The sequence below is a fragment of the Camarhynchus parvulus genome, chromosome 7 (assembly GCF_901933205.1).
Source record: "Camarhynchus parvulus chromosome 7, STF_HiC, whole genome shotgun sequence".
Classification (NCBI taxonomy): domain Eukaryota; kingdom Metazoa; phylum Chordata; class Aves; order Passeriformes; family Thraupidae; genus Camarhynchus; species Camarhynchus parvulus.
In genome coordinates this window covers 32,878,003-32,905,112 of record NC_044577.1, presented here as the reverse complement: position 1 = coordinate 32,905,112, position 27,110 = coordinate 32,878,003, and the positions used below count along the sequence as shown (strand labels likewise).

Sequence of the window (27,110 nt, the reverse complement as noted above, 5' to 3'; positions counted from 1 at the left end):
CAATTCTCTGTATTAGTCTTGATTGTTTAGGAAACTTTTACAGTGTTGTGGAATTTATAGAGATAAGGCCATATTTTTAACAAATTGCTGACTTTGATTTATAGAATGCTATAAAATTGTATGAAATATTATTTTGTATTTATTGACCTGTTGTCTCCTTGGTTAAGTAAGAATTTGAGGTGGGGGTTTCTCTGTAGATGCAATTATACCAACAGGAGGAAAAGAGGCAGGAGAAGTGTTTTGCAGCCCAGTTATGACTGACAGAGCTGCAGCTTGTTTTGTGAAAAGTGTCTGCATGTAAATGATATTTTTGACAAATGAGAGTGGTCTTCCTACACTGAATTGTTTCAGGCTTTTTATAATGATGATTTGTGCAGCCTAACTCCTCTTTTCCTCTACATTTTGATCAAAAGGTAGATTTACAGTAATTACACAGCAGTAGTTGGCGGATAAGCCGTGTATCAGTTTCTGTACGATTAAATATTGTCCTTAGTTGTTTACTTTGGAGCTGGCTGGTCCAGCACACCCCTTCCCAGCAATGAATTACACTAAACAGGGTGGCTGCTGATCTACCTGAGAGCAGGATGCCATTGGGCTGATAAGGGAATTGATTAACTGACCTTGAATTTATAGAGGGAATACAGACCACATCCGTTCCTTTCAGCGCTGCTGCCCCGTATTTCATTGATAACAACAACCTGGCATATTAAGAATAATTGTGATTTCACTACCTATCAGAACATTCAGCAGGTTATGGGGCAGATAAGGAAATAAGAGCCATCATCTGAATGCACCCCTCTTCTTATCAGCCATTTGGGATGAAAAGCCATTATTGTATGACTGCTCCTCCCAACATGTTGGCGTACCTCAGATATAATCACCACCCTCTCAAAATGTGTTGGCTTTGTAATTGGAGCCATAGGAGATTGCCAGATGCCTGCTGGATGTCCATCTTTCATGCTTTTTATCTACCACCTCTGTGTCTACATCCACACACACACACATATATAAATACATATATGTAGAGTACCTATAATATAGCATATAAGAACTCAAAACCTCCTCATTCAGGAATTAACATTAATGCCTTTTTGCACCACCACCATTTTGAATTCCTGATTAAATTCTTTTCATTATTTAAATGTCATAAAGACCATACTATTTCTGATTCTCCCATTTAGTTTGCCAAAGAAAGGCCAAAGGTAGTAATCAGCAGTGAAACTGAGCAAAAATTAGAAGTATTTACTGCCAAATTTCATTTAAATAAGAGTATAGAAAAACACAGGAGCCTCATTTATTTTCATGTATCATCTGCATTTTTTGAAGCGACACAGTTAATTTGTCACCATATTTATTTCTGTTACAGTCTTTGTCTTACTCTGTTTACAAGTAATGTATGGAAAAGAGAGGGAAGTGCTTCAGAGATATGCAGACAGTAATATAAAGCATTAGGAATATTAACTGTGTTTTGCATTCTGAATGCTATCCAGCAGTTTGTGTTCAAACGTTTGAATAAATGGACTTTTTTTTCTGTTTTTAGGGGCTGAACAATGTGATTGCAATAGACTTTGACTACAGAGAAGAGTTCATTTATTGGATTGATTCCAGCAGACCAAATGGCAGTCGCATAAACAGAATGTCTTTAAATGGAAGTGACATCAAGGTAATTGAGGATTAATAATGTCACTACTAGAATGAAATTTTTTGAGTGCTTTGGGAAATGCTTCCTCATACATTTAACCCAGATTGTGAGGCTTTGGTGTATGAATACAAACGCAGCATGAGCTAGCAAGTCCTAGTAAAATTTAATTGCATTTGTATCTTATTTGAAGTAAAGATAGGGGCAAGGAGAACTTGTATTTAGGAGCTAAATTCCTTCTGACTTATCTGACAGTTTACTGAATTGGCAGTTCCATGTGGCTTCCAGCATGCCAAAGAAAAAAGAGAGCTATAATTAGGTGTAAGCTGTGTAAATACACTGGTGTATTATTTCTTCCTATGTAACATTTCCTGTGATCTTCAGTTTGTTTTGGTTTCACCTCCACTACACTGATAATTAGAATAACTCAGTGTCTTTGCTGTGAAGGGTAAAAGTGCACTCCCGTTTCTGCACAGCCTGTTCTGCCTCTGTAGTGGATTAAGTTCACAAATCCACTATAAAGCACATTTGTTGACTTGTGTGAACATTTTCCCAGAACTGGCGATAAGCAGTAAGGAATGCTTTGTTTATTCTATTATGTCTGACCTTCTGAAACAGGGACCTAAATGAGCAGCAACATATCCTGTGAATTTTCTTCCCTCTCTGCACACCAATAAACATGCAGAGAGAAAAGATTTGTGGTTTTCATTCTCAGCTTGGTGTGTGGACTGACACAACCTCAGAGCACCTCAGCTTTGCTCCTTATATGAGTCAGGGTTTGAAAATCTCTGCCTCCAGGGAACCTCATTTGCGTCCTTCACACCGAAATAATTGTTCTTAAAAAGAAAAAAAAAAAAAAGCAAGTGGATGAAAAACTAAAAACTTCTGGCAATCTGATTGCATTGGGGTGAAAGTAAAACCCAGCATGCACTCAGAAGTTTTACTTGTGTGGGGAAAAAATAGAGGACTGGCAAGAGTGGGGTTCAAAATCCATTAAACGCTTGAATCATACTTATTGTCCTTAAACAGTTTCCAAAGCATCCTCCTCAGCTTCTGTCCCTTCTGGATGATTCAGTATTATATAAGGACTGGGGATTACTCAGAATCTTTATTTCTAATCTTCACTATTTCAACAAAAAAGAATTTTTCCTTGTTAAAAATGTTCCAATAACCAGGTAGAAAAATTTGCTTTCTACTGATTCATTATTAATTTTGTTTTTTAAAAAAAGGTATCAAAAAGTTGAACAACCATTAGAAAAAAAATAGGATGAGGACATGGAGGATAGTTCATCTTTCCATCAATTTGCAATTTGCACAAGTTTCATGTTGATGAAAATTTTGTTCATATAGGATGCCATATTCAAAGCAATAATCAGAAAAATAAGCACATTTAATTTTCATACAAAAAACTGTTTTTATGTGAAAAACTTGGCCCAGACTTGACCTCTGAAAGCTTAAAAAAAAAGGTGAAAAAAATTAGAAAAAAATTATATACTGTAGCTGTCTAATAGTCTGTCAGTAACCTTTTATGCAGTGCCAAATTTTTGTGGCTCTGACTTTCTTATTATGTTGCTATAGGACATTCTTAATAACTGACATTATTAAAAATTAGTTCAAATGAAAGTATTTTAAATTTTTATTCAATTATTTAAATGCTGGAGTTATTATTTGTTATCTAGCAAACCTGTTTGCATCTTTTAATGGGGTTGTTTTGTCACGAGAGGGAGTCTTTATGGTTTTTCCCCTGATGAATCTCTCATTTTAATATCTTTTCACTTGTTGTGTTATTCTTTGCTATAAATAGATCTGCTCTCAGCGTAAGTGGTGCTATTTGATGTATTGCCTTGGATTCCCCTTGCAGGAGATGGCATTTCTTCAGCACACCAGCTCTGGGAAGCCTGATGGCATCTCATTTTTCTTCTGCCTCTGCCCATGGAGGAGATACTTAGAGAATTGAAATGACAGCTTTTTCACACGGCTGTGTTCAGCTGTTAAAATGGTGTTTTATGGAGAGTTCAGATTCAAATGTTAGTGGGAAATGCAGTCAAAAGCTGGACCATGCACATGAAGTGCCACACTGCTGGTCTCAGTGGCTGGGACAGGTTGAAGTGGCTCTCCCAAGGAAAAGTCATCAGAAAGAGAAACTCATTATTTTGGTTGATGCTCTAGTGTGGTGTTTAGACAGCTAAACCACTACCTACATTTTCAGAGTTATCCATTTCTGCAGGAAATGTCCCTTGTGCCAGTGCAGCAGTTGTTGCAATTACACATTTATAAACTGGTGAAGCTGGTATTGTGGAGGTTTTAGAAATTAGAACCTCTTATTCCCATTAAAAAGCAGTGTATCCTGCAATTTAACTTTCTAAAAAGATTTTATAAGGTGATAAATTATGTAACAACCTGAGAAGGTGCTTTTACATATTCATAACTAGAAAATTGATTTAAAGCATCTCACCATATCCCTTCTTATCTTGAAGGCTTTTCCATGTCTTCAGATGGTAAATAAATTTAAAACTAGCACATTCAGTTATAAATAATACAGGTTTATACATGAAGTTTATTCTCTGTTGCCCATGCTGTTGGTGATGAAGATAACAGTAAATTAGAATGTACATCACAGTAATAAACCCATTATTAGTGCTTAAGAAATCTCATACATTTTCAAGTATTGCTTTCCAATTTGTGGGGTTTTTTTCTGAAGTTCTAGTTGCTCAAACCTTAATCAGGAATGAAATAGGTCAGGATAGATCTTCTCAGGAATAGAATTTCCAAGCCTAGAGGAAAGTGGACTCAAATGATTGTGAATATTCAAATATTACTGAACAGTTGACATGAAGTACTCCAGACAATCCAGAGTGACTCATGCCATGGTGAGATTTGTAATCACATATATCTAGAGGAATTTGTTCAAGTTCCACAATGATCCAAGTCATCAAAAACCCTGAGAATAACACATCCCTATCAGTAGTCTGTAAGCTTTCCAATAGGTGACTAAATTGCTTTTGTGTCTTAGCAATGTAGTCCTTTTGAAATTTAACTAATTCTTGGGAAGTTCCTCATTCTTCTGCCACATGAATGCTGGAAATAAAAGCACAGTAATTCCTTTCCAGCCAGTAACTCTGAGTGCTCTCATGGTCTCTCTGTCACGATGACATATGGCACTACTGTGACATTAAAATGAAGGATATGCTGATGGAGACTGCTGAGAGAAATGGGGAGATGAGCAGCAGATGTGCTCAAGGGCACACTGTGGGGAGAGCAGCCGCATCTCCACTCTGTTCTGTGGAACAAAAAATTGAATAGTGAAAGGGAGAAAAGTTTGCTTTTGTTTGATTTGTTTATTTTTTTTTACATTAAGAGAAAACTAAGTACTTGAGATGAAAAATGAAAGATCAAAAGTTTTTAAAAGATTTGGTAATTTCCTCTTTACAATATCATAGGATAGTCCATTCTCCCTCATTAGGAGGAAAGTGTCACATTGTTGTAGCTACTTAAGAAGTGTCATTACCTGAGAAGTGTCAGTGTTCAGCAGTGAATAGCACCCATTTTTCACATGTTGTATGTCACTGTATCAAATATCCAGTCTCCCAATATCCTGGCATCAGTACCTCTCGACTTATTGTTCTTTTTCCCAGTTATTTAGATAAATAATTAATGTAACTTCTGCTTTTCCAGGTAGTTCACAATACAGCTGTTCCCAATGCCCTGGCTGTCGATTGGATTGGGAAGAATCTCTATTGGTCTGATACTGAAAAGAGAATTATTGAGGTGTCCAAACTCAATGGCTTGTACCCAACTGTCCTCGTGAGCAAGAGAGTGAAGTTTCCCAGAGATCTGTCCTTAGATCCTCAAGCTGGGTATGAAGCAGCCAATTTTCAGTACTTCCTATTAATCCTGATTTGATATTAAAATATATTTTATTCAAAAAATACATAGGAAATAATGCTTAGCTGTTTGTCAGTTTAGGTTTTTTAATCTAATATTCAGTGATAGGAGAAAGTTGTGGTGGTCTGGACTCTACCTAAACAAAGAAATGCAGTGTTTTTCCTTGCATAAAAATATAACCTATCTAGTTTACTATTTTTTTCAAGATAAAAGCTATTTTTTACTCTTTCTTAGAACTAGAATTTAATTTTCTTGCAACTGCACCCTTTCTTCCCTGTAAAATTGGGTAGGGAGGATGCAGACCTTTGTTTAATGTTTTCAAGATATGAAGACATGGGGTCTTTCTGTGGTTGCCTGGGCATCCCTGAGTATGCAAAATTCACTCTACAAAGTTAGTACACAGAATCCCAGTCTTTCAGGAAGATGTAGATATATAAATAAATAGGCATAATAACTTACTGGGGTTTTTTTGGTGTGTACAGACAGCTTTCCAAAGCTGTTTTTACATTTTTATTGCTAAACATAAGCCCATGTTCATTTATTTTAATATAGAATTTTACTGGAAATAAAAACTCAAATTCAGAGTTATAATTTGAAATGGTGTTACTTGAATCTTGGTTTTTTGTTTTGTTTTTTTTTTTTTCACAAATGAGAAATGCTTAGTGAATTATGCTGCTGCTGCCATGCAGTTTGTTTCCAAAGAAAACATTTTTTGTTGGAGAGAGTGGAGAAAGCTTCCTCTGTCTGCTGCTTGTGTGGAGCAGGCTGGGTGCCAGCACATTGCACCTGTGTGTTGTAGGATACCTGTAACTGTTCTTAGGGCCACCATTTCCTCCTGCACACAAATTCTGTTCCAGGTGGTTATCAAGGATATGAGCTGCATCTGGATTTTGGAGAGCCTGTCCAAAGCCTGTAGAGCAGAATCAGCTTCCCAGCTGGAAAGATCTGTCCTGAGGTTCTGAGTAAATGGCACACAACAGCAGCCACATGCACCCATGTACTAAATAATGGGATTTTTCTTCCTGTATGGCAAACATGCTCTGCGTTGTGGTTAAATAGCATGTTGAGGGGAAAATTGCTGCTCAGCTTTCTGACAGTCTCTCTCAGTGATTCACCCATTTTTAAACCCTCTGTGTGAGAAACTGTTTTAATGTTTTGCAGCTAGTACTTCTTGGAGCAATTAAATTTGCATTATGTGGCTGCATAACAGCAAAAAAAAGTTTTGTAACACGTGTAAAAAAAAAAGTGTATGTAATACCATATTTCTGATAAATTTATTAATGATGCCATTTATGCAGGATGTGAGATTCACAAAGTCCAGTTTGGGTGGTACTTCAAATTCTAAGGTATCAAGACTAAGCCATTTAAATGCTCATTTTATTAGTCCACAATCAATTTAATAAAATCACACCTAGCATGGGGATTCCTATTCAAACCCTTTACATTCAGCACACCTATTTACAGACAGGTCCAGAAAACTCAAAGATTTATCTGGAAAGTGGAAATATTGTAGAGTAATTACTGATTTATTCTTGAGATCAACTAAATAAATTAAGCATTGAGTCACAGAATGGTTTGGTTTAGAAGAGACCTACAGATTATCCAATTTCAAACCCCCAAGATGGGCAGGGATGCCATTCACTACCCCAGGTTGCTCAAAGCCCCATCCAGCCAGGTCATGGACACTTCCAGGGATGGGGCAGCCACAGCTTCTCTGGTCAATTATTGCTGCTGATGCCTTGTGAAGGCTGACCTAGAACAGAGACTAGACAGTTAAAGTAGGGATTTATTAGAAGGCCTCAATGGATCCACCTTGGACAGCACAAGAGCCCAGCTACACCCAAGATGAACCAAAATGGTCACAAAATGGATGAGCGCTCGCTGGGTCTCTCACTTTTCTAAGTTCTGCTCCATTTGCATATTGGAGTTAATTGTCCAATTCCAGCTTTAGCCCGTTCAGTCCCATCCTTCTTTTTTCTCTCTTCAGCCCACATTGTTTATGCTCTTGGGGCTGAGATTTGGATCATTTGTCCTTGGTCCCCAGCTAGAGCAGGAATTATTTTGTCTCCCTGCTCTGTGAAGAGAGCTCACCATCCCCTAATATGAAACTCAGAACTACACACTAAAAGCAGCACAGAATCTGAAAAATATAAAAACTAAACCTGAGGAATCACAGTTACTCAGGTGCTGTGTTTTGTTCCACAGATACCTGTACTGGATCGACTGCTGTGAGTCCCCCCACATTGGCCGTGTTGGGATGGATGGATCCAGGCAAGCTGTGGTTATAGAAACACAGATTTCCAGACCTATGGCTCTCACCATAGACTATGTCAACCACAGACTGTACTGGGCTGATGAGAACCACATTGAGTTTTCTGACATGGATGGAACTCACAGACATAAAGGTTGGTCAACACTTCAGTTGTTTTTCTTTTTCTTTTTGATGCTTTAAATGTTATGTATAGTTAGGTAAAAACTGTCCTTTAAAACCTTTTTCCAATCTTTTTTGAGATTTTTTTTCCTTTTATTAATACTTTGAAATCTGCTTTTCATTTTTGTTCTCTGCTATTGATATGAATAACTTTTAAATGTGCAGTACTATGTGTTTGTGGGAAAAATATCAAATAGAAAAAGAAACTTTTGGAACAGAGACACCCTTTCAATTTTGTACTCTGGCATATATAGACATGTTCTTGATTAAGTTGCAAAGTGAGGGAAACTTGCTGTTCAAAGTAGAAGGGATAGATCCTCTGTGCCATGTGTCAGAATAGGGGGCTAAAATCAGCCTTTTCTCCTACCTCAGAAAGTCTGGAAAAACTATTAGTCTGCTCAGCATGAGACCAGTATTTCAAATGTAATTTGAGGCTTTCCTGGTAGATGGGTGAAATAATAATTTTTGAAATACTTATGCAATGAACTAATCTTTATCCCTGTGCTTTGCTTCTCACCTGACAGATAATTAAACAGCTTGTGTCATTTATCTGTAAAGTATTCCAAAAAAAAGTAAAATTCTACACCATGATGAATTGTTCTCATATTTCAAATTGTATAATTAAAGAGCTTTCATTTTAATTCAAATATATGAAATTATAAGTTTTTTGGGGGTTTTATTTGAGATGAAATTGTTACCTGAGCTCCTTCCTCAAGCTTTACCCAAACCTCAGCACTGCTGTACTGGTGGTAAAATTTCATGGATCTGGGCTTTTTTAGGCTTTTATCTCGTACTGGGTGCCTCCAGGTCTTCTCCAAACCACAACTGATGAAATAACTGCTTTTTTTTCAGATCAAAGGTTCACCATGAAATAAAAAACGGAAACCAACAAGTTTTCTAGCCCTTACATTCATGAATTGTAGGTTATAAATGCATCCTGAATAATTCAATGGCAGTTGTCTGAGATGGTAGATTGGAGACACTCTAGCAGTAGCTACAAGAGCTGTAAATATTCCTATTAATCTTAGCATAATATCCATGGGTTTTTTTGGGATGATCACGGGTCAGTTGTAACCTGCTCACCTAAGCAGCACTCACTCAGATACAGCCCTGAGCTGGATTGCTGCTGGCATTTTACTCTTCTGACAGAGGAAGCAAAGCTCCCTACTCCTCTTGATGTCATTGCCTGTGCTGCTGCCCTGCTTTTTGTTCTCATAAAATTATCCTTTTACTCTTCTTTCTGGGTCTTTCAAAGGAAAGAAGTAAAGAAGTAAATAATAGCCAATGTGTCTCTCTGAGCCCTAAACTGACCCCAGTGGTCAAACCTTTCTCAGTCTTCCCTTTCAGCCTGAGAGTTTCAGAATTTCTCTTTCCCCAAAATGTCCTCCTGACACAAAACTCAGGAGATAGCTGCAAAATTCCAGCCAGACCATCTTCAGTGTCCATTGCCTGGGTCTCCAGCCTGTGGGGTTCTCCTGCACAATTGGATAAAATCAGTTTCAACTGCTTTATATCTGCAGAGTTAATGTCTTCTTCTGAGGATGCCTGATCTTGGAGAATAAGGCAAATTTGTCACAATGCCACAGCAAATTTATCCAAATTGGGTACCAGTGAAGTATCTGAGGCATGCTCCAAGAGCAATAGTGACTTTGTGTAAAGCTGGTATCATGCTGCTTTTGAGGACGCATCTCTTTGAAGACCAGATGGTGTATAAATATTCAAGCCATAAGAAATTGAGCTTTGGGAGAAAAATCCTGAGGTATTTAAATTATGTGAAGGCAAGATTTTTTCTCTTAGGCGATCATTGAGGAGGATGAGGTTGGAAGAGACCTCATGGATCACCTAGTCCAACCTCATGGATCACCTAGTCCAATCTTTTCTGGGAAAAGTATAGTCTAGATGACCCACAACCATGTCCAGCTGCATCTTAGAAGTGTCCAATCCACCATTTCCTTGGGAAGATTATTCCAATGGCTCAGTGTTCTCACTGTGAAAAGTTTTCCTCTTGTCTCCAGCCAGAATCTTCCCAAGAGTTATCTGTTCCCATCAGCCCTTTCCTTTTCCATGCAAAAAGGGAGTCTCCATTTCTTTGCAGCCTCTTTAAAGGCTGGAATGTGGTGATGAGGTTTCTCTTCTTCAAAGTGAACAAGCCCAGTTGTCCCAGCCTTTGCTCTCATGGCAGCTTCCCAAGGCTTGGATCATCTTTGTGCCCCTGGTTTGGATCCTCTCCCACCTGTCCACACCTAATGCCTCTTGTCGCTTTCTGCTGTCAGGAGCTCCACTCAAAACATCATTAACAATTAAAATGAAGTTGTAGAAAAGTTTCTGTGGATGTAAGAAAACAGTGATAGAATTCTTGGTGTCTGAAACAGATGAAACAACCCGTGAGTGCTCCAAGGAGAACTTTCACAGTTTTGCAGAGTTCACACGTAATGATCAATTTGCCTTTAATCAGTGTCTTTTCCCTTTCTCCCTGTTTTTTCCTGGAACAACCAACCAAAAAAAAATTAAGTTCTTTGTGATTCAGCACAAAACAAGAAATATTTTGGACGATGAAATTTAGTCATTGTAAAAGAATTATTTTAATAGGGGAAACTCAGTGTTCAAGTTCAGTGTTTGGAACTGTGATCTCCCTTGGCCTTCTGATATCTATAACCCACACTGATCAGCACTTAAATGAGAAAGATTAGGTTTTATCTCTTGTGATAACTGTGTTCCTTGGAGGCATGTTTTTCACGCAGATTTCATAGTCTGTTTTCCTTTGTCATTTTGGACATTTTAAATTGTCAAAGTTAAGTAAGGGGGAGATGGTTGAGTTTGCTCTCATCCTTCTTGTTTTCAAATGGAGAAGGATAAAAGCACAGATATGACAATCACAAAACACATTTTCATGGAGGAGAGGAAAAAGTGTGAACAGAAATGCTGTGAGTGATGCAATCTAAAGTGCTAATAATGGCAAACAGCATTTTCTCACCTGCTTCTGTGATCTCTGAGGATAAGGCTGTCTTGCTCTGAGGTTTTTTTCCTGAGACTATGATTTTTGGCTCTTAAATTGTCTGTTACTAAATCTATCAGAAAATGCCACAGAGATTTCAACAGACACAGCAAATATAAGTAACTTGTCACAATTAGTGGATTTCATATCATTAAGGGATGGTATGAGACAGTGTGCAGTGTTCTGTGCTCCACATCAGCTAATTTAGGATAATCACAATTTTAGGCTAATTATTGACATGCTGTCTGCTAAACCAAGGAGTGTTTATTACATGCAGTGGGAGTTTACATGTATTCAGATGTTGGTATTAAAATGTTTTCAACAAGTGTGGGATTCTTTTAAATTTGTTTGTTTCTTCTGAACCTTAAAGCTTTTTGAGGAGAACATCTGCTGCTTTTCTCTTGTAAAATTCCTCTGCATTTCAGCAGAGAAATTGTCTTTTATGATTGCCAAGGGACTCTTACTAAGAGTTTTGAAAACATGCTAACTAGGCCAGAAATCTTGGAGTGCTTGGGAGCTCTTCTTGGCGCTGGGGCAGCGATGACCTTGCTGAGCTGTTTGAAGTTTAATGCTTGGTTATATAAACTGTCTTTAGAGCTTAGCCAATTCAGCACTGCAGCATTCACAAATGTTGTACACTGTAAATGATTAAGCAAGTATTGAAGCACTAATCTGGCTAAGCACTAAGCTGGTTTACTTATGTGAGCTTTAAAAAAAAAATAAATAAAAAATTTAAGAATTTGTCAGACTTAGCTGCTTTCTGTTCCCACAGCCCAGAGGAGATGCAAGCTTCACAGTTCCCTGGGTATCTGGTTGCTCCTTACAGGTTTTCCCAACCTTCAGGGCTCCTAAATCCCAGAGCTTCCTACATTCCCCCATTTCCTTTTCAAGATGAGCATTTCAGTAAAATGAAACTATAAAAGGGAAATCTGACAGTCCAGTTTAGGAAGTTATGAAACTTCTCTGAGATTACGCCTTAAACTGTGTCAAGTTGTTGGTTTATACTGTAAAAACAAAAAGTTGGGCACTACAATCCTTCATCTGACAGGGGCATGGAAATTAAGCAGTGGAAAAGTGTTGCACTTTAACTAAATTATTATTGTTCAATTACTTCTTTAGGTGTAATATAGTTGAGATAATAACTTTCCTGCAGGACATCTGTTTGAAAACACACTCTGTTCTTGAGACTGCTTCTTCCTGAATGTTTGCAGTTCTCAGAATTGGACAGTATACATGCAAGTTTTGAAGTAACGAGTACAAGGGGTTTGGAGATTACAGTCACTTTAATTTCTGGTGGCTGTAATTTCAAATGTTGCTCATTGTAAGGAGTTTGCAGGTAGAAAATGAGTATTTGTGTCTAATTCTGAACTCTGCCACCAGAGTTTTAAAAGAGAATATGCCCAATTGTTTATAAAATTGTCCTAATGTAGAAATGATCTAAAAGATTACAGAAACCAATTCCTTCCAGATTTATACTGGAGGTTTTCATAGCTCAAAAATTAGAGAAGACTGAAAGAGGGTTTGTTTGCAAGAGCAGATGAGAAGTAGTTCTGATATGGCAACAGTTTGGTTTTTTTTCCCAACTTTTGAGGAGTGTATAGAATTATTCATTGTAGCCATATGTGATAGCACGAATTGATAATTGCTTCCTCTACATTATTGACTTCTGGATTCACTTTTCATAATTGTTCCTATAAAATTCTCCAATCCATATGTCTTCCCAAATCTGATTACTTTATTTTATTTGGTTCCTTCTCTTTTAAAGGATAATATTCAGGAGAAATTGTTCAGATTCACCTATATTAAAGGCAATTCACTCAATTACTTTAAGGTTCCCCAGTCTCCAGTTTATGAAGATCAGTTTATGAAGGTGATGCCTTGTGAAGGCTGACCTAGAACAGAGGCCTGACAGAGCTAAAGAATAAAGTAGGGATTTATTAGGAGGCCTCAATGGATCCGCCTTGGGCAGCACAAGAACCCAGCCAGGGCTAAACCCAAGATGAACCAAAATGGGCACAAAATGCATGACCGCTCATGAGGTCTCACACTTTTATAACTTTTCTGATTCATTTGCATATTGGAATTAATTGTCCAATTACAGCTTTAGGTTATGCAGTCCCATCCTTCTTGTTTTTCTCTCTTCAGCCCACATTGTTTTTGCTCTTGGGCCTGAGATTTGAATCATTTGTCCTTGGTCCCCAGCTAGAGAAGGAATTGTTTTGTCTCCCTGCTCTGCGAAGAGAGCTCACTATCCCCTAATATGAAGCTCAGAAGTACACACTAAAGCAGCACAGAATCTGAAAATACAAAAGCTAAAACCTGAGGCATCAAAGGTTGCCATCAGATTGGTTTCTGTATATTCCCCTGGTCTTGTGAAATATACTCAAATTAGATTATAAACTTCTGAAAATAGTTCACTATACTTAAAACTTCTCCATGAGCTGGACAAACTTCTCCTTGAGCCATCACAGATTTTAAGGGATGGGCATTACTTTCCATGCAGCTGCTCCTGTCAGGGGGCATCAGGACAGAGAACATAAACCACAGATTTTTTGTTTTCTCCATGTTCCAATCAACACAATGGAAAACAGGAGGATTTTGATCAAGGCAGTGGCAGTGTTGGACAGCTCCCATGGTTCCAGTAGAAGAAAAATGAAATAAACCAAAGTGGCCCAGTGGTTTATGTCCTCACAGTTGGATGGTGGCAGGAGAGGGAAAGATAAAAGAAGGAATAGCTTGGGAGTCACTGGGAATGGATATCAAAACCAAGACAGGAGTCTAAGGTGAGGGGCTGGCAGGCAGGTAAAAAGGTCCCTGTAAATCTGAAAAATAATTTAAAAACCTTTAAAACTCACTAACACACACAGTTGTTCTACTCAAATAGTGACTTGTGTATATTTGAGAGTAATTTATTGCGGCTCTGTACTGCTGTGGAGTTACTGGCATATAAACAACGGCTCACAGTGAATTAAAAAAGGTAATAAAACGTTTTCAAGTGGGACAATAAAATATTGCATTCCTAGTTTTTATCAATTGGTTTTATAGGCAGATTTTGAAAAATTTATGCATCTCTTCTCATGGTGTTGTTATATCTAATAGTGAAATTTAATATCTCAAACACATGAGTGCCTTAAGATGTTTAGATTTAAGGATAAATTTCCTGCTTCTTCAGTGATAGCAGTTTGGGGATGTATAACAAGTTTTGTGTGAGTTTGTTGAAATATTCTCAGTTTTCATTGTTTCAGTTACATTTTTATACTGGCAAAATATCCCATCACTGAATGCTAGGATTTTTAGCTTCCATACTTAACCCAATATGGAGGTGTGTGGTATATATGATGTATATATTAATTTTGCAGAAAGAAAGATTTATGCATGAACATTTTATTAAAGACATGAGTAATAACATCCTAAAACTATATGCATAGTTTATATATAGACTTTATCTATATAGTCCATGAATATTTTTTTGCTGTTCATTGAGTTTGACAGGTTTAGGTTTCTAAACCAAGTGTCAATTTCATAAAAGTAATAATGGTTGTAAAATGTCTTATCTTTAAAATAGAGTATTTTAATGTAATATACTTAAATTTAATTATATCTGTCAGAACTACATACTTTGTCACAAGCTTAATAGAGATAATCTTATTGTCATTATTCATTATTAATTTTATGGACTAAGCACTTCAAATTCTTTATCAAAAGGAACAAGCATCAGGAGTGAGTAGTATAGAAAATAAAAAAGTATTGACTGTGTCTCAGAGAGGCTCCAAGTTGAATGTAAAATGAGACAGAAACAGCTACAAGGGAGTTCACTTGGCAAGGGGACAGTGGGGGCCGGGAATTGCTGCAGAAGAGATCAGCAATCTCCAGGTTTATTTGGTTTTGTAGGTTTAATTGTTACTTTCTTATTAAGTGTTGTTCTTCCTTGATGCAATTTGTCTTTGGAGGGTTTGTAACCACTGGTTCCATTTAGATCGAGATGTCAGTAGGCTTTTTGTTTCTGTTTATTGCAGTTCAGAAAATCAAGTTTCATGGAGTGGAATTCAAAATAGTACAGCCTGGTTTTTCTGGTTGGGTCACCCATGTAAATTTTCTGTGTTTGGGTGCCAAAATTCTTAAACAGAAACTGCTCTAATGCCACAGGGAAAGTCATTTAAATTGTTGCTTAACAATAATTAATTACCTTTAGCAATGGCTTCCCAGCACTGGCACTCTGGCTGGGTGAATTTTTGGGAAGAGCCTAACAGGGATCTTTCACCCCTTCTGTTTTTGTAGGTTCTGTACAAGGGCAGGGCAAGGTTGCAGCCCCCTGTTTTTGGAAAGGGAAGGGACACATTCCTTTCTGTCTTGGAAGTGATCAACCATCTTCTGGACATGATAGGGCACTGATAAATTTGATATTTTGATATATATCTATTTTTTGATAACTTTGGTAATTTTTTGTTTTTCTCTTAGAAGGGGTCAACATTTGTCCTTCAAAGGACACTTTTTCTTGGTACATCGATTTTACCACCCACCAGTGAGACCTTTTTTATTATTATTTGTGTTATTGTATTTGCTTTTCTATTCAGAAAAACTTGTGTTCCAATAAGAACCAAGGGAGCTGGGCTTCACTTCTGTATGGCTTCAGGTTCTGCAGCTCAGGAATCCTAGATGGAATGATTTTCATTCCTGGAATCAATTGAACATATTTTTATGCTTATGTAAATGTGCTCAGAAAATATAAGGGAAGCAGAGTTCACTTTTCAGAGAAAAGTAAACATTTGTATCACAAATATGACTTACAGCCTATGAATTTATATTCTTCCAACAAAATTGATACAAAATGCAGGAGAGAGAGAGACACAGATACACTTTGAGTCTGTCGTGGTTCTCATGTGTCTACATAACCATGTTCCCTCCTGTGGCTCTTCTCTTAAATTCATGCAGCACTTTATCTTCATTTGTTATGTTATATATTGTCATTTTTGTCTTCTAGTATCTAATAATTTTTATTTCCCACCACTTCTGATCTGTTGCCAGCCTCCTCATTTTTCCCTTTTGTTCCCTACCTGTGTTTTTTCCTCCTGTTTTCTGCAGCTTTCTGAAAGACCTGGGCACTCCTTCTCCTTCCTGCCTCCTCTTTCTTCCCACTTTTCTCATCTACTTGTTTGGGATTAGCCCTGTTTGGGATTAGCATTCAGAAAATCCATGGTTTATGGGTAAACTGAAACACCACTAGAGAATCAGAGTTGGCAGCAGGTGTGTTAGAAGAGGAGGAATTACAAGGAACTTGCCCAGCTCTGAGAGGAGGAGTTGTGGAGCAGAAAGGAATCACAAAATAATTTTTTTTTTAGCTTTAACAAAATATATTCCTTTCTTATTAATGGTTTTGAAATAGGATAAAATGTTTTCAAATAGCTGCTGCAGAGGAAACAGAGGTGCTTTGTTATGACTAACCTGCCTTTACTTTAAATTCGTATAAAATAATCTGGTTTTGCAGTGCTTGACAAAGAAAGAGGAATAATGAGTCTTCCTCTCCTGTTTAAAACTGATTCACACCACAGAGCTTACTGTAGGGTTAATAATTAGTATTAGACATACAATATTAGTATTGTATGTCATTTATGATGAGATCAATCAGCTAAAGCTTTTTTGGAGTTACAGGAAAGAGTGGAAAAAGGAAGTGGGTGTTTCTACTACTCCATAGATTTGTAAAAAATCAATATTCACTGCCTGAAATTTTGGAAAGTGTTAAACACTGATGTCCTCAAAGGCAAAGAATAAAGAGCATGAGAGACTATTTTACTGCTCCACCAGATAATCAGATGTAAAAATTATCTGGTTTGTGTTCATTTTTATTTGGTCATTCACAGTTGATGGGAACTGTAAATTCTCTTACATGTCAACAGTTCTGACGTTGCCTTGCTATAACTTATTAAAAGGCAAAGAAGAATTGTATTCAGCTATGGTAGAACAATTCCTTAAACAGTAAAGTCAGAATTGGTTGCCATTCAATACCTGTTGTCAGAAAACTCTCTCAGGCTTTACAGGTTTATCTTCTACAAGAAAATACATTTGGTTTTATGGTCAGCTTAGAAGAAATTTTATAGGTTTTTCTGTTATGTAATTATATTAATTCTTCTTTTTATAAGAATTTTATATCTTTATGGTCAGTGTAGGATTTTTGTCAGAAATATTTGTCCAGTGATTCTGTACTTATATTCTGCTTTACTTCAAATGGATTTTCATTTGCATACATGTGTACTATTCCTTGCTTTCTTAATTGATTTTTTAATAACTTTGTTTCACAACAGAATACATTTAGCTTTAACAGCTTTAAATGGTGCAACTTTTTGTTGATTGTGACCTAATGAAAAGTTAATGCAGAAGCCCATTAAAATTACAGAGTTGCTCAGAAATAAAAATAGTGACAGGACAAACTGCAGCCTGAATCTGTGAGTGTTAAGCCATTAACAGTTCCAGCTTTATACCTATAAATGGTAATAATGGGAAACCTAGTTTTTAGAAACAAATATATTTTGTCATTCTTCTTTTAAAGAACATAAAAAGAAGAGAGTCTAGTAGTTGTTGCATTGTTCCTGATAAGGTGGGTTTATTTTTTAGAAATTTAAAAGAATTAAGCTTTTAAACCTGGTACTTGCAGAATTTATTTTTCTTTAAATAAAAGAAAATTGTACTTGAGTCAATGAACAATGTTGTTCTGTGCAGTGTTCTAACTGTAATATTTAATATTTTATGCCACACACGTAACTTGGCTTCCCTGTTAATGCAGTGTGATGGGATAATTCAGGCAGTGTAAGGTAATCTCCTGAATCTTCTTTAGCTCATGAATATAAAGTTTCATCTGGGTTTTGATGTATGTCTAGTCCAATGAAGGCTGGGTAAATTGTCTGGCTACTCACAAACATCCACAAAACCAGAGAATAAGCTTTTTTTTCATATATCTATGCTTAGGGTATGGGTTTGCTTCGTGGATATCCAAAATAAGGATGATTATTGGGTGTATTTTTCATTGGCAGGGAATAATAAAGATGATGAAATCAAAATAGCTTTTTTCTATTTAAATCTCTTCATGTATGTTAATGCTTTTATATGACCTTTTATTCTGATTTTAAACTTAACTTTGATCAGAAAAAGAGAAAACAGAGAGATAAAATAGGACATTTTTTGTCTTTAGAGAGACTGGAGTAAGACCTTGGACATCTTTAATTTTGTGCCAAAAGCAGAAGCAAGGATCATAATTTTTATGAACCAATACTGTGTCAGAACTGAAGCAAAAATAAGATAATTAGTTTTATGGAAAGCTTAAGTGCCTCATTCAGGGCAGCAGCTTCTGATGTCCCACCCTGCTTCTCCTGTCAGCCTGGTTCGTATTCCTCATTGGAAACATCACACAGTGGGACTCTACAAATCACAGAAATTATAAGAGGTTTTCTTGTACTGTACCGTGTATGGAACTGTGGCAAAGTTGCCTCTGTAATGATGATTAAGATTGAATTTGCCAAGATTTCTTTGGACTTTGACTGATTTCTTGGAAATGCTCTGAAGCTCTTTCAAAAATATCATATTCTTATTTCAGTGTGATAGATGTGGTTCATGGAGACATATAAGAATAATTGCAGGCCTATCAGCAAGGTCTCCTTGACCAGGGGGCAACATGCCCTGCACTGGAGTTCAGTACAGGGAGGACTGCTGGATAGAAAATTGAATTTTCTAAATTGTTGTTCCATATACTCAGTACCAGATCTCAGTGAGCTATGAAATGTTCCAACGGGAATTTGAGATTTGCCTACTCTATGTCAACACTTTTCAGGTAAAAAGATGCAGAAAATAAAGTAAAGGTGTTAAAGATGTGCTGGTTAAATGTGACAGTCAGCTGCTCTGCCTTTTCACCTCTATCAGTAATTAGGTGATTCAGCAACAAAAGATTATCATTTACAAATTAACTATTGTGGTGAGATATTCTCCTGTAACATTTATGATTACTCCTATTGATGTAAAAAGGAGGAAGGAAAAAAAAGGTGGCATTCAGTTACTGTTTACCAAGAACAAATACTTCAGGTTAAGGAGTGTACTGAACAATAAAGAATGCTCCAAAGCTTTTTCTCCCTTTTGTCCTTCCATCCTTTTCCAAGTGATGCTGGCTCATAATTTTGTGATACTGTAGCTATGGACTTTTTTTATATTGTGTGATTCTAGAAATTATCAATAATCCCCCTTACTGCAATGTTTTTTTAATACCAATTTTTGGTTATTTTTCCTGTATCTCTTGCCAATATATTTTGATTAAATAAAATGCTATTAATTGTATGAAAGGATATTAAACACAGAGTATCAAGAGATGTATATGTTATGTTCTGGATGTTTTCTAATGACTTTTATTCCAGTAAAAGAGCCAATTTATGTTGCTTATGCAAAGGGTAGGGAAAATTACAGTGGGGAATATTTTAATACTGTGCAGTGGGGAATATTTTAGCTGGCTGTTTCCCAAGGGTGAGCATTAATCTGAGCATCTCTCCTTCCAGTCCCTAACCAAGACATCTCAGGGGTGATTGCACTGACACTGTTTGAGGATTACATCTACTGGACAGACGGGAAAACCAAATCCCTCAGCCGTGCCCACAAAACCTCTGGCTCGGACAGGCTCTCCCTGATTAACTCGTGGCACACCATCACAGACATCCAGGTGTATCATTCCTACAGGCAGCCTGATGGTAATTATCCTGTCTCTGCTTCCCAAGCAGCACATGGATGTGTTTAACTGAGTAGCCATGTGCTGAGGTACTGCATGCTCATTTATCTGCAATGATTGTTTCTGTTCTGCTTCAGATTGTGGAAGTTTTCACATTTTCGTTTTTAAGCATAAATCTATGATTAATGTTTTAAGCACATCCAGTATTAAATACATCTAACAAAACTTGTTCAGTAGAGAGATAATTTATGTGCTTAAAAATAAACCCAAATACTGACTGCAAGAACTGTTAAGTTGCATTACAGTACAAGTTAACATTTTTTAAAAGGGGGACAGTGTGTTATGAAAACTTTTAACTTGGTTTTTTGAAAAGTGTTACTATTGCAGAAAAGTACTGCTAGATTGAGGGAATGTCAGACAATGTGAGTGGTATGATTGTGTCTTGTCTGCTGATATCACTGTATTTGAATTGTAACTGCTATGAGGCAATTGACCTAGATAAGCTAATTTTTCTCTCATTATATTTTTAAAAAAGAGCTTTTTTCTTCCTCTCATTCCTTCAGTATTGAACTTACAGCCATGGTAATAATTCATTTTTGCATACAACAGAGAACAGCTTAAAGGCAGCAGGAAGAGTTTGCCTCTGTGGGTTTTTGATTTGGGACATTGTAAAGACAGTACATGGAACACAATTTCCTTCATCCATAAAGCAGATACCTTGAAATGTGCTGAGATGAAAGGCTGTGATCTACCTCCCTGTTCTGTCCACAGTGTCCAGACACGTGTGCACGCTGAACAATGGTGGCTGCAGCCACCTGTGCCTGCTGGCCCCTGACAAGCTGCACTCCTGTGCCTGCCCCACCAACTTCTACCTGGCCGCGGACAACAGGACGTGCCTGTCCAACTGCACTGCCAGCCAGGTATGGGGGGCAGGGGGTTGGGCTGCTCTGCTCCTGATGTGGAACAGGGAATGCTGGCTTCACCCAGGGAATGGGGAGCTTCAAAAGGAGCTCAGCACTCAGGGGGGCACTTGGAGCATTGTGAGCTCGCAAGGTCGCGGTGATCTCCCTGCTCGGCTTAGCCAGGAGGAGCTGGCTAATGGAAGAGTGGGAGCGATGGGTCTAGCCTGGAAAATAAAAGCTTTAATAACAAAAATGACAAAGGGGGTGCAGGGTACAGAGTCTGGATTGCAAAAGCCCCTTGGGCAAAGCAAACACACTCAGGTATAGGGGCACAAGGTCCAGGCAGGAAGGTGAGCTCAGAACACCACCTTGTAAGAAAAAAGTCCTGAACCAACAGAGAAGGAGAACTGGAAACTTGACCAAATACAGGATGGTTCTATTTGCATAATTCTAACTCCTATGAGCCCACTCTTCCCACCATGGCCTGGTCAGGTGTCCCCTCCCCTCAGTGTCCTGCCTGCCATGGTTTGTGGCCAAAGCCCTCTGCAAATGCATCTGAAGCAGGAATCCCATCTGGACAAGATTCCACAGAGCATTTCATCTCCAAGGCAAGTGGGAAACACTTGCAAATGGTTTTTTCTCCAGAGAATACAGGACTTGTTCACTTTCAAATGTTGGTGTTCCTGCCAGTCACCAGAACAAATACAGCTGCTAAACCCGTAAAAATAGCCTTGAAAAAACATTTGTCTGAAATATCAAAATACAAAGTGTGTGTAACAGTGATTTGGGATGCATGAATGAACTTTGCATTAAAAAAAGAAAACAAGCTCAGTCCAGTTAGAAAGATTGGAAATTATAGATTTGTGTTAAAAACAATCCAATAGGTAAAACAGAAAAAATTAATTAAAACACTAAGCTGTATTCCCTATTACATAAAAGAAAGACTCTTGAACACCAAAATTCCATCCACTTAAGACCCATATGGCCCTGATCCCTGATTTTTTCAGGGTTTTGTCTCTGCAGTTTAGAAGGGAATGCAAGTATCTTCATAACAACATCTCAGAGTTAGTGCCTATTTCCTGGAAATAACTTTCTGATGCCATTTTGACAGCCTGAATTCCCATGTGGTTAGCAGAACAAGTAGAAAACACAAGGAATGACAATTGTCTGAGTTTCTATTTGTCTCCTGCCTTTGGCATCCTCCTGCTGACCCCTCTGAGCTGCAGATTTGTGTTGGGGCAGTAACAGCTGCCCTTCAGCCCAGCCTGTTACACAGCAGGTCCCTCAAGGTGCTACAGGAATGATGTAGCTTCAGCTATAGGTTCTATATCATAAATGACTTTGAAACCTAATTTTTCTTGGCGGAAAAGATAAACTGAGCTAAGGCGCCAAATTTAATATACCATTTAATTACAGCTTTATTGAATAATCAACGATTTTTAAAATGTGTAAAAAAGCTGCCCAGACAGAAAATGAGATGCCTTGCCCTTCTGAATCTCTTGGTTTCTTTCCTTTCTGTGTTCATAGAGACATGAGGTAGGAAAACCAACATTTCTTAAATGCTGAGTGATAATCTACCCAGATTTTTATCTCTGACATGAGCCACATAATGTACTCAGCTTTTAGGTTTAGCCCTAGAAAATTACATCAGTTTGTTCCATTTGTTTTGTTTGCATTCTTCTTTCAGTCAGAACAGTCACCTGCGTAGAGAGTGAATACACAGCCTTCTTACAAAGGATTTTTCAGTTTTTTCTACAGATGTTTTATCCTTTTGAAAGTCTGGAAGGCTTTACATTTGGTTTGTTCATTTAATTCAAACAATGTAAGCAATACTGTACACAACACCACACATTAAGGCTCTTTTCTGTGACTGTGGGTGTTTGGGTTTATCTGGAAAAATGATATTGTCTGCTTCAACAGTCTACAAAAGCAGAATTGAAGTGTTTGCTGTGAATAAGACCTTCAAGAATCACAGAATGCAGCAAAATGTAATGAGCAGTTAGTGTTGAGGCATTGTAAGCCAGCATAACACGGTCATCGAAACTACAGTGATTTTTATCGCTTTGGCAACCTCAGTGCCAAATATCTCCAAATAAAAAAACCCCAAATTTAAAATACAAGTTCTATAAAATTATCAGCCAGAAAGTTATCTATACATCACCTCAAGCAGCTGATTTGGGGAAAAAAACCACTCCACAACTTGTAAAAGTTGTAATATCAGTATGATTCATTTTAGCATTGGGCTGATGTGGGATACCTTCTTTTAAAGGACAGGTGTACCTCCAAAAATTCCTGAGTCTGTTTTATCCCTCTAAGTTGTTGCATATGCATATGTATTAAACTGTTTTATCAATTTTTATGAGCCTGCACAGTTCTTCAGTCACATAGGTGTAATGTGGTGCTTGTAACCCGGATTCAGCTTTTCTGTTTGTTTTAGCCCCAAGGTCGGTGGGGCCCCTCTTTATTTCTCTTCAGCTTGGCTGCTTGCACTTTTCTAAGCAGCTTTGAATCTCCATTGTTTTCCCTGCAGAGAAGCTCTTTGTTTCTCTTTTGCGAGCACAACAAGTTAACAGATTGAACAAGTTTAAACAACATACTCCAACTAAAGCCAAAATTGGTTTCTAGCTTAAGTTAAATTTCGAAGCTCCTGTCTCACAGCGGAGATGATTTTCATAAACTGCGCCATTCCTGCTTATAAATAAATAAATAATGAATGAATGAATGAATAAATGTCAACATGAAATCTTTTATTCCTGCTGGCCTTTCCTCTTTGCAGTTCCGTTGCAAAACCGACAAGTGCATCCCGTTCTGGTGGAAGTGTGACACGGTGGATGACTGCGGGGATGGCTCCGACGAGCCCGCCGAGTGCCGTGAGTGCGCGCTGCTCTGGGGCTGGCTCTGTCACCAGGGCCCAAACCAAACAGAACACTTTATAAATGAGTTTAGGAAGAGGATTTTTGTGGACACTTCTGTTTATGCTCCTTGGTCTCTGAGTCTTTTAAGATCTTTGGAAAATCATCTTTGAAACCTTTACTTCATCCCAGTTATGTTTTTGCCAAAGATTTTGATTTTGAAGTTGTGGAATTCTTTGCATGAACACAAAGTTCTGACAGGTTTATTTGGGCGGGTTTTTTTCTGTGTAATAAAAATGTGGGATTCGAATCTCATTTGCTTGTGTTTTGTTGCAATTGTAGACGTTTAGATACACATTATTCTTCACTGCAGTTTTCTGAGCAATAACAATGTTCTCCCTGTGATCCTTGCCTGCCTTCCTTCCTTAAGCTTGTACTTGAAAAAAATGCTCTGTGTGCTCTACAATCTTCTGGTTAATTAACAGTTAATTTGATTTTTTTTTTGTATTGAAATCCCTCACCCCTATTTTTACAATTTTATAATTAGTTCTCTTCTCCTGCTGCAGAGGCCTCTGAAGCAAATTTTACCATATGTAATCATTCTACATAGGTTTTTACTTTAAGCTGCTCTATGCTTATATATAATATTACTATAGAGGTACATAATTGCTCATTATTTCTAATGACAGTGGCTAGAGAAGGAACAATTCCTTTCTTGGGAAATAGAATTGCAGTGGGATAGGGAGTTTTTTAAAGCACACTTGAACTCAAGACTTTAGATCTGAAATTACAGATCTCTGTTGAGCCTTTGGTAAGCTTCAACCTGCAGAGGGTTTTCACTCTGTGGTATTAGCACTGTAACTAGAGCTGCACAAATTAAAGATATCAGACTTTGAAATTAGTCTTGCAATCATATGTGTGCTCTTTAATTACTAATATATACTCAGATTAAGATTATAAAGGAAATACAAGTTTATAGGTATTTTTGAGTAGTCCACGAGGTAAGAACAGCAATAGTGAGACTTTAACCATTGCTCTGGTAGTATTCATAAGCAGTTTTGTCTTTTCCCAGCTGAATTCAGATGTCAGCCAGGACGTTTCCAGTGTGGAACTGGGCTTTGTGCTCTCCCAGCCTTTATCTGTGATGGAGAGAACGACTGTGGGGACAATTCTGATGAACTGAACTGTGGTAGGTGCTTGTATGCACTGCAGGCTTCAGAAACAGGCCAAACTTTAAATGTCATGTTTCACACTCTGTCAACAAACATCATTTTTCTTCATCTACATCTGGATTTTTGAATCTTTTTAATTTTTAATAATTTTAACTTGTTCTTTTTGTTTCCCTTCAATTTACAGACACGCACGTGTGTCTGTCGGGGCAATTCAAGTGCACAAAGAACCAGAAGTGTATCCCAATAAACCTGAGATGCAATGGCCAGGATGACTGTGGTGATGAAGAAGATGAAAGAGACTGTCGTAAGTTATGCTTAAAGAGTTTTGCTCTGTAGCTGGTTTTAAACAGGGAGCTGGAGTAAAACACTGTAAATGTCCTCTAAAACAATTTGAGAAAATGCAAACAGTTAATTCACAGGACTTGTGAGCAATACTTCAAATACTAAAGAGCAAACTAAAATGCCATTTATTAACTCCAAATTTAAATTCATTGCAAAGAAGAGAGGGGTAAAAACAATTTCAGGCATTTAATTGGGTTTTTGACTGTGGTTGAAACATGTATTTTACTCTGAACCACCTCATAAGTGACTCATCTTCCTGAGGCTTTCATCTGCCATGCCTTGCAGCAATACCTTTCAATGGAAAAAGATGTTTTTCAGACACTTTTGTTGGAAAAGTTGTAGATCCAAAGCTCCTTCTAAATTCATGTTCTTTCATTGCTTATTTTTACCTTTTCTGTTCCTCTTTCTCTGGGGATTTCATTAATTTATCTATGTAACTGGATTTCTATTTGCTCAGCTTTTAGTGCAACTTACTTTTCACACATTTACTTTCACTTTACATTTCTTAGATATAAGTGAGGAAAATATTTTTGGATTTATAATGGAAATTTGCTGAATGAGTTTGTGTCTGATCATTTTGTAACAAAGATGATGGGGCTGCCTTGAAATGTAGCTCTGTGTTTTACTGATTTCACTGCTCGGATCTGCTGCTGATCTGAGCTGCTTGTTCTTGATCAGCTTTCTCAAGCTTTGCATGTGCTGCATTTCTGCAAGGGACAAATCCTTCTTCAAGGGGAGAAGGGTTGCTAAGGACAGAAAGGCTTTGTGGATGGTCATGTTTAATGGCTGTCTTCCAAACTGCTCCGGAGAGATGTAAATACAAGTTTTGCAGAAAGCTCTTTATGTTGGTTCGCATGTTGAGTTTCTTTAAAAACTGATTAAGAGGGATCAGGAAAGCTCCTGTGAAAGATAAGGGAGATTACTTTTTCCCCTTGGAAAGAACTGCACATGGTACATGGAAATCTCCCAAAAACCTTGAGGTGTAGCTGGCAGAAGTTAAATCAGAGCAGCAGAGTCTCCTCCTCAGGGGCTGTGAGTTCCTATTGACTTGGGCTCCTGGCACAAGACAGGTAACAGGTGAGATTCACTCTAATGTCACCAGTCTGGGATCCATAAATACTTTCTTTTTTTGTTGTTTTTTTAGCTCTGCCACTGTTCTGTTTTGCTTACCAGGTGACTTTTTCAAAGTCACATTTCACACAGAAGGCATTCCAAATGTACAATGAAGGTCATTGTGCTGTTGTTTCTTGTGAAGCACTGTGAAATCCCCTGGTGATGTGTCCTAGCTGAGGATCAGAATTATTTGTTGTGGTACAGTTAGGAACATACCAAGTCTATGGAAATGTGACAGTAAAAAAACTAATACACCAAATTTTAGCAAACCTAAAATTTTTCATCTTAGCAAACCCAAGAAACAAGAATGGTAATATCAGGGAGCAAATTGCTTTTCAACAGGGGTAAGAAAGTTTTTAAAGGCACTACAGAATTCCTTAGATGAAGGTGGGACATACATTCATGTGGGAAAACCTTATCAAACATTCCTGGTTTTCCCCTATGGTCAATTCAGTTTAAAATTATTTGGAGTACATATCTGTAAAGAACATCTAGAATCACATGTGTGCTCCGAGGTTCTGTTTTTTTTCTAAATGGCTATTCTAAGGTTAATGCAGCTAAACTCTAACTTAGACCATCCTTAAAGCATAGGCTGAAAGCTCAGCTGCATCTTTGCATCTTTTTCTTGCTGTAGGATTCATTCAAAAATTGTTGTTCTGAACTGATAAAGTGAAATACTTGTTAAATTTTTCTCAACATTTGCCCAATTTAACAGAGCACAGAATTTCACAAAAATCATGCATAATTTTGATTCTGTTTTTGATCAAAGCATCCAGAGCTGCCTTAGTCTTATAAACTGACTCTCAGAATTTATAACTGGCACTTTAGAAAGGTAAGGTAAAAAACTTGTCTGATTTTTGCATGGTTTGATTCTATCCATGGTAAGTCTATTTGCTGTTAAAAGAATATCACAATAAGCGCTTTATTAATTATATTTGTTTTACCTTACATTTATATGAAATAATATATAAGAAAATGACAAAACTATAAAGAGTATAAACCTGAATGCTTTTTTCTTACAGATATTATATAATTCATGCTAGAGATACCAAATTTCAGATTCTTGAATCCTTAATTTTTT

General features: G+C 37.4%; 1 protein-coding gene across 5 annotated transcripts in view; it reads left to right on the top strand.

Moving 5' to 3' along the window:
- Positions 1 to 27,110, top strand: part of LRP1B (LDL receptor related protein 1B) — a 634,192-nt gene that overhangs the window by 533,012 nt on the left and 74,070 nt on the right. For all 5 annotated transcript variants that reach the window (XM_030951951.1, XM_030951950.1, XM_030951947.1 and 2 more), the window contains exons 58-65: positions 1,541 to 1,663; positions 5,315 to 5,496; positions 7,730 to 7,929; positions 19,482 to 19,670; positions 20,420 to 20,568; positions 23,327 to 23,420; positions 24,475 to 24,591; positions 24,759 to 24,878. In XM_030951951.1, the coding sequence (XP_030807811.1) occupies positions 1,541 to 1,663; positions 5,315 to 5,496; positions 7,730 to 7,929; positions 19,482 to 19,670; positions 20,420 to 20,568; positions 23,327 to 23,420; positions 24,475 to 24,591; positions 24,759 to 24,878 (1,174 nt within the window). The remainder of the gene's footprint in view (positions 1 to 1,540; positions 1,664 to 5,314; positions 5,497 to 7,729; positions 7,930 to 19,481; positions 19,671 to 20,419; positions 20,569 to 23,326; positions 23,421 to 24,474; positions 24,592 to 24,758; positions 24,879 to 27,110) is intronic.